Source organism: Pelobates fuscus, chromosome 12, assembly GCF_036172605.1.
Source record: "Pelobates fuscus isolate aPelFus1 chromosome 12, aPelFus1.pri, whole genome shotgun sequence".
In the NCBI taxonomy this organism is placed as follows: Eukaryota; Metazoa; Chordata; class Amphibia; order Anura; family Pelobatidae; genus Pelobates; species Pelobates fuscus.
Genome location: NC_086328.1, coordinates 126,493,948 through 126,502,369, shown reverse-complemented (window position 1 = coordinate 126,502,369; position 8,422 = coordinate 126,493,948). Strand labels below are relative to the sequence as shown.

Below are 8,422 nucleotides of genomic sequence, written 5' to 3'. Positions count from 1 at the left end.
GAGACATCGCTCAATTAATTGATATAGTACACCTCCCACACACCTTAGTTAATATTATTATTGCCATTTATGCAGTGCCAACTTATTCCACAGTGCTTTATAATGTTATAAAGAAGGTCATTTAACAAAACACGAGACAAACTATTACAGTTGTGACAGGAACAATATGTTGTTGATGACCCTACTCGGACAAGCTTAAAATATAGAGAAGGTGGGGTGTAAGAACACAGTAGGGAGGGTAGTGTGGGGGATAGCAGCCAGGTGACAGGGTGGGGAAGTGGCAGAACTGAAAGGTGAGAGTGAAGAGGAATTAATTAATTAATTTGAGATTGTAGGATATAGGTTTGAGAAATTACAGTTAGCCTGGGAGGTTTATAGGGTATTATAAAGTGAGGGGGTATAAGGGACTTCTTAAATGATGGTGTAATAGCAGAGAGTCTGATGGAGAAGACGACCTGTTTCATAAGAATGCAACAGCCCACAAGAAGTCCTTGAAAAGCGAATTAGTGGTGCGGGTACAGGAGAGAAATTGAGAACTGGCAAGAAGATGAAAGTGGACAAGGTCATTTAATATACAAAAAAGATGGGGGCTGTTCATCCCAATACACAGAGCTTGGCATGTTCCTGGATGGACCCTGTGGTTCCCTCATCCTCTGTTTGTATAGGGGGCACCACCTCTTTTTTTTTTGGTTTGCCAAAAAAAATAAAAAAAATAATCTATTAGCATGATAACGTTTAATGATAAGTGCATAGTAAGTATGTTGTCATAATTATATCTGCAGTTTCCATTTTAGTCTTTGTTGATGAATGGAGATGCTGCAGACAACTGAGCAATTAATCACGTCAAGACATTTCTGAAGATAAAAACGCCCCTTAACGCAGATTTCTGACATCAGCCATTGGCTTTGCATGGGGCATCTATCCTGGATGCCCCAATAGACAGCCATGCACATTGTCCTATCTTTTAAGGATGTCATTGGGTAACAGCATCTGTAGGTGAAGATGAGCCTCTTTAAAGTGGTTGCAGTTTCCCACATACATGTGAATATGTTTATGGGTTTGAACAGGGCACAATGTATCTTTGGACTAGTGGTTGATCACATGTGGTTAAGTTGGTAGATCCCAACAAGTCAGGGTGGGCAATGCCATGGGTGTCTGCAGGGGGGGTCGCATGAGAGGGCACTTGCCACCAACATGGATTTTTCAACATGTCCCCTCCCCACAGGCAATTTTCCCTCGGACTGTGGCAGCTCAGCCTGAGGGAAAGAAAGAGGGAGGTGCTGGGGGGCCAGAGGGAGCTCTGTGAGGCTCCCTTCCAAATCACCAGCAATTTGATGCCTCTATGCTCTGCCCCCGCAGTCAGGCCCCACCTCCCATTTGCAAATCCTGCCCCTCAAGGCCCTGCCCCCACACTCATGCTGCTGACCTTGCCGGAAGGACTTTGCCTTTTGCTTGTCTGTAGTGAGCATGTGCATGTGTGGCAATTAGCATGTGTGTGTGTCAGTGAGATTGTGTGTAGTGAGCTTGTGTGTGTGTGTCAGTAAGTTTGTCTGTAATGAGCATGTGTGTCAGTGAGCATGTGTGTGTGTCAGCTAGCTTTTCTGCTGTAATTATGTGTGTCGGTGAGCGTTTCTGTAGTGAGCATGTATGTGTGTCAGTGAGTTTGTCTGTAGTGAGCATGGGTGTGCTATAATCCCTATATTCACATGCCTTCGCTCGGTTTCTGCCTTTTGCTGCATCTACATTGGTATAGATGATCACACTAATAATTGTTGATTTCTCACTTTGTAAATAGTGTAATTAATTATCTCGGCTTTCGTTGGAGTAGGTACTTACCACTCGTATTGAGAATTATATCTTATGTTACAAAAGCAATATACCTGGATAGTAATTTTAAGCATTGATATAGAGCTTTGGGAATTGCACATAGCATTAATGGCTAGCATTGGGACAAATAGGCAACCCAGTACCCACCCAGGGGGAGAGGTAAAGGGTATGCTGTAATCCCTATGCTCAGATGCCTACGCTTAGTATCTGCTTTCTTACGTATCGATATTGTTGCAAATTATTTCATTAATCACTACTGATCATTCGCATTGTAAATATTGTAAATACCAATCGAGGCATGTGACATGCATCTTTCCTATTGAGAATTATATTCTATGCTGTATAAGTTCTAGATCTAGAAATTGATTTTAAGCACTAATATGAAGCTTAAGTAAATGCACGTTTATTGGACAGAGGAGCCAACGGTTTGCTCCTTACGTGAACATGGGGTAATTGAGTAGTCAGGTCAATGTAGGACCCACTTTTGGGGGTCTGCCTTGACGTTGGCAGGTGGGCATTCCCTCCAATGGCCATTGGAGTAACTAAATGACCTCCATTTGTTTAAATATACAGAGGGATTTAGGAAAGAGCGCAGGTAACTTTTTCTTTGGTTCTTACTGTTTGTATTGGGGCTGATGTGTACTGTGGTCGTTGCTGCCGTCCAGGAGTGATGGGAGTGATGGGAGTGAGCGCAGGACTTGGTTTTTGTATTTATATCTTACTTGACATGAAGACCTGGGAGTGCTATCCTTCTTTTCTCTCACACGCGACTTATGGGGTTGGTATACAATTTTTTCCAGGGCTGCTTTGTATCCCCAGACCAGCCCTGCAAAGAGGGTCCAAGCATTGATGTCATAATTATGCCCATCCCCCTCCCCCCCTGTAAAATTCCTGCGGACGCCCATGGGTAACTTCACCAGCTGCCAATGAAGAAAGGGTTACTGTCCCTAAAATGTTTGTACTTTCTGATGCTCTGAATAGAAATGGCTTCTTCTGTGTGAATTTGAAGGAAACAAGTAAAATATATGAACTCACCAGAACTATAAGTAGCTTTAAAGTTGACTTCTGTCCCAGTACTTGCCAACTCAATTCGCATTATATTGCTGGACGCCATCAGCACAAGTGGCTGCGTGTTTCCACAGGTCTTTGGAGACAGAAGAGGCGACTCTCTAGTTGGACCATCATAGACAGTAACATAACCATGAACACAGGCAGGAGAAGACTTGATACTGAAAGTATCAAATTGCAGGAACACCTAAAGTATCAGAAGGACAACATAATAACATTTATCTGCCTAAATTCTCTATATTTTCAGAATTAAATTCAGATAAACTGATCTATTCCAGGATGAAAAGATTAAAGGGACACTATAGTCACCCAGACCACTTCAGCTCAATGAAGTGGTCTGGGTGCCAGGTCCATCTTGGGTTAACCCTGCCTGATTTGTTTTCCTGACAATATAGTGATCCTTTAAACTTTGAAACTTCTTTTAAGAAGCAGCAAAATTATCTAAACTATTCACAGCCATATAAGGCGATTGAAGTTTACTGGCGGCAGCTAGATTGTTTAATACATTTTTACCTAATTTTACCTGATTTGTAGATCCTCAAATAGATCCATTTGTAGATCATCTGTACCATTGCGATTTAAGATACAGAAGATCTACAAATCCCATCTCTTCTACAACATATCATACAGAATATATAAATATATAACATATATATTGCTATAGGGGGGCCCCCACCCTCAGGGCCCTCCTCCCTTGGTGCTGAAGGGGTTAAAACCCCTTCAGCAGCTTACCTTAATCCAGCGCCGCGCTCCCTCGGTGCTGGTGACCTCTTCTCCCCCGCCGACGTCAGCTCCCGAGTGGAGCGGAATGCGCATGCACGGCAAGTGCCGCGCGCATTCAAACAGTCCACAGGAAAGCATTTCTTAATGTTTTCCTATGGACGTTTTGCACGTTGGATGCGAATTTCGCATCCAGCGTCTCATATGCGCCTCTAGCGGCTGTCAGGAAGACACCCACTAGAGGTTGGATTAACCCCTAATGTAAACATATCAGTTTCTCTGAAACTGCTATGTTTACATCTGAAGGGTTAAACGCTGAGGGACCTGGCACCCAGACCATTTCATTGAGCTGAAGTAGTCTGGGTGACTATAGTGTCCCTTTAAATGCTGATGATAATTAAAACCAGCCATTCTAATGAATATAAACACATGTAACCTCCCTAACCTTGATAATGTTAGATTGTTTAGGTTTATGTGCTAGGTGCTTAAGTCATTCTAACCAGCTAATGTTCTAACCAGACAAAAACATAGTTTGCCACCAGGGGGCGCCTTAGTAATTTACTTGTTTGCAAGTTTATTCTAACATCGATTTTGGATACATTCAGCATGTTCATCTTCCTCCTCCCCAAATTAAATTACATTTGAGTTTGTTCTAATCAGAAGCCCGGTGATCTCTTTGATTGGGAGACGGGCTGACAATGTTTTTGCTCTGGTGGTCTATAATTCAAAATGCGTTCATTTAATTCCTAGGTCTCTGTAGTAGTGAAGAGCAATGATGGTATCGGTAAACACTTTCTTTATATAAAAACAAACAAACAAACAAACAAACAAACAAACAAACTGATGAATTGATCTGTTCAGGGTTATTCACTACAGTGAGAATTGTAAGCATATCAATATGAATTTCAGATCAAAGGATAAATGTAGTCTTTTTTTAACTCCTGCTCTTTTGAAAGAGCATAAGATTCTGTCCATACACCGTGCTAGCAGTTTTGTGCTAGCAAATGTATAGTTTTGGAGAAAAAGGTCACAATCAATGCCGAGGTAGACACTCAATGCCATAGGAGGTCCTTCTGCCCTCCCAAGCAAAGCAAATTACAGCACTATGCGTTGCAGTTGCTATGGAGACTGCCCAGCCAATGGTAAAAGGCAGCGTGCTATAGTCCCCAAGCAAGGTAAAATCAGAGTCCCCAAGCAGGGTAAAATCGGAGTCCCCAAGCAGGGTAAAATCGGAGTCCCCAAGCAGGGCAATATCAAAGAAGAGCAGAGGTGGATCAGAGGATGGCCTGACAGTGGGTGTTACAAGAATAATAATACCCACAAAGCATCGCTGGCATGGTTAAAAGGTAAGTAAATCTCTATATTTCACACAGCATACATTATTATTATTTTATTATTTATATAGCGCCATCAGACTCCGTAGCGCTGTACATCATGTATCTTTGTAATATCATCATTACAGGTTTACGTTAAAGGCCAGAGTAGACGAACCTGTAGGAAAGCTCACTTAGAGAATTTTGTATGGTTTGGCTATTTTGGCATGAAATTTGAAATTCACCTTATTTATCACTTTAGGATGACTCTAAGTGTGTTTTGTGTACTTACAAGGTTACATTTTGAGATTAAAAATAAAAATTTTCAGAAATAAAGTGGGATATCTAAGCTGGGGTAAATGTAGTAATAATGACATGAAATATCTTGATAAGTGCTAGTGTTACCTATCCAGCAAAAGAAAACAGTATCTTGTCCAAATGCATACCCTCCCACTGCCCTGGATTTGATGGGACAGTCCTGCTTCTGGAGATACCAGAGAAAAATCCCCAATAACCACAGCACGTGTTCATCATTTAAGATGTTCACGCTGCACACAGGGCTTTTCTGCCCTTTTGTTAAACTATTTTCGGTAGAGTCCACCGTTGCTCTATTAGCGGTTTTATAAATTGCAGCACTGCCAAACCCCAGATCCTCCTTGCCAATCTTCCAAATGTACATACAGCACTACGCCTTCACCCGTCAGCTTCGGTTATGGTACCTTGTCCTCCGGCACTCGAATCAACCACACACAGGTGGAGATATTGGGGTACTGACTGGACCTCCATGAAAATTCACCACGAGGATCCGGCAATAGATATGTGCACACACCTTCAAGAAAAACACCAAGGTTTCAAAGTTATAATACTAAACGGCATCTTAGGTTTTATTGGTAATATCTATAAGGATGCCCGGAAGGGTTCTGTTTCTCTCACCAAAAAGAAAATTCTTTAATTCTAAGCTCAAATTGCAATTTTTATTATTTTTTTTTTACATACATACAGCATGCGGCAGCTAACACCAAATCAAGGTAACATACAGTTCTAGCACAATGCAATCTAAAATTTAGAATTTTTGACAATTTATTGGATCATCATCAACAGAATGTTAAATCCTTAGTAATCTGGTCTTTTTTATGGTACTGCTGCAGTATGGGTGGTTTGTTCTGTTGGTAATTATTGTATACATCTAATTTTCTTCAATCACCGCATTTATACAACTTCTGTAGGCTGATGTGTAGATACTTTGATTGAAGAGACTCTCAGAGCTGACACTGTTTATTATGTGAAGCATAAACACAACACAGTAGCTGGATTGAATTAACCAGAGCTCTTATTTACAACACAAAATGAATGCATAGCATTTATGTGAAACATGGAATGAATGCATATCTAGCACACAAATGTAAGATACAATGGAAAATGCAGGTAGAGCTGGCTGCACAGGGATACCTACAACTAAAAAAAATATTTATATTTGCACAAATTTCATTTTAACCCCTTAAGGTCCAAACTTCTGGAATAAAAGGGAATCATGATGTCACACATGTCGTGTGTCCTTAAGGGGTTAAATGTATGTGTTGATTGTTTGCAGAAAAATTCGAATGGTGGATGGTTTTATTGATTATAATTATTATTGTCATTATTCTTATTGGTCCTTTTGTTATGGCATAAGTTAATGTTTTATTAAAAAGAAAAAAAAATATTGTATCTTTTCATGTGACAACACTAAAGAAATGACACTCTGCTACAATGTAAAGTAGTCAATATACAGCCTGTATAACAGGGTAAATTGTCTGTCCCCTCAAAATAACCGAGAGTGTCATTTGTCACATGAAAAGATATAATAAAATATTTACACAAATGTGAGGGGTGTACTAACTTTTGTGAGATACTGTATAACTTTTTGCAGCTAGTCAAATAGAATACAAACTATCAACAGGCCCCAATAAATAAATAAAGCTGAATATTTAGACTCCTGGGAAACAAAATGTTTTATAATTATAGCTATCTGCTTCTTTCGTGTGACAAGAAATGTAATAATTCTGAATATAAGTGTAAAACACAACATAACACACAGAATCGGTTCTTTGAAAACTTAACTGCACTTATACAGTTTGTTTATCTTCACCACATCGAGGGAACTCAGACCGATACGTTGACCAATTGTAGCATCAGGATTTACAGTGGGTTCCAACGTCGGTTTAAAAACGTCATTAGCGAAAGCATACCTGTGACAAGAGAACAGACACAAGGAACCGGCTATCGAAGCTAATCTCACTTGGCTTAACCCAATAACCAGGCAATTAAAGTGAACTGACACAGGAATTGTATATTTAATAATGAAATGCCCAAATTGTGATAAAAAATCTGCAACTCAGCTGGTGTGAAATTTGCATTTTCCACGTCATTTCTCTCCAATTCTTGGTTTACTGAATAATTTCAGAAGTAGCGTTTGCTGATATGTTGATTCATTTGAAACAAACCCTGAATAACAGCTAGTGGATTCAGCTATGACATACTTGCCGTAGTGTAGGACAGACTGGTAATCATACGGCGTTCCTAGATTCGGAGTGCTTAATTTGTAGAAATTACGCTCTTTATCTGCAGGGGAAAAAAAGTAAAAGAAAAAGGATGTTCATTCCCAGAAAATTGGCGGTTATAGAGGAATTAATTGCAATGTGCTCAGTTGTAAGGCTTACCCTTTTCACACACAATATACCAAGTTACAACAAATGCATTAATTAATTACAGACAAAACATGCAAAATAATAAAAATAAATGGATACTAAATGTAATTACAAATGTACTGCATCAGCTTGGACCTATTTATCGTTTTAAAAATAATATCAGGAAGTATTACTTTACTGAGAGGGTAGTGGATGCATGGAAAAGCCTTCCAGCTGAAGTGGTAGAGGTTAACACAGTAAAGGAGTTTAAGCATGCGTGGGATAGGCATAAGGCTATCCTAGCTATAAGATAAGGCCAGGGACTAATGAAAGTATTTAGAAAATTGGGCAGACTAAATGGGCCGACGCATTATATGTTTCTATGTTTCAAAACAAGAACTATTGGGGGGCGGAGCCTGACAGCCAAGATGGCTGGTCGCACATCCTACGAGCTCTTGCAACAACCGGAATAAATGAGCTAAAACCGAATGATATATTCATATTAGTGGCACAAGGCGACCGGGAATGGACGCAGAGCAACATGCCAAACAAAACGGTACCAGTCCGGCTCCGGAGCACCGCCGAAAAACCTCTACCAGCCATGCGGCCTAAACCAGAGCGAAGCCTGAGATCCGGAGGAGGCGGCCGATCTCCCGGCAGGGGACGAGCTCACAAACGAGAGCCCACTACAGCCCTGCTACCCCCCCCCTCTGGACCGGCGGGGGACATCCCGGTCCTCGCTGGGGACGATTACCCCCATACCACCGCCTGATCAAGCAACGAAACCCTCAGCCAAACGGGACAAACAGGGCCTAGCCAAGATCACGA

General features: G+C 40.9%; 1 protein-coding gene across 1 annotated transcript in view; it reads right to left on the bottom strand.

Moving 5' to 3' along the window:
• LOC134578390 (high choriolytic enzyme 1-like) overlaps positions 1–8,422 on the bottom strand; it is a 45,589-nt gene that overhangs the window by 10,958 nt on the left and 26,209 nt on the right. The window contains exons 7-10 of the mRNA XM_063437381.1: positions 7,448–7,529; positions 7,029–7,156; positions 5,648–5,757; positions 2,863–3,082 (exon numbers count right to left, since the gene is read on the bottom strand). Coding sequence (XP_063293451.1) covers positions 2,863–3,082; positions 5,648–5,757; positions 7,029–7,156; positions 7,448–7,529 — 540 coding nt within the window. The remainder of the gene's footprint in view (positions 1–2,862; positions 3,083–5,647; positions 5,758–7,028; positions 7,157–7,447; positions 7,530–8,422) is intronic.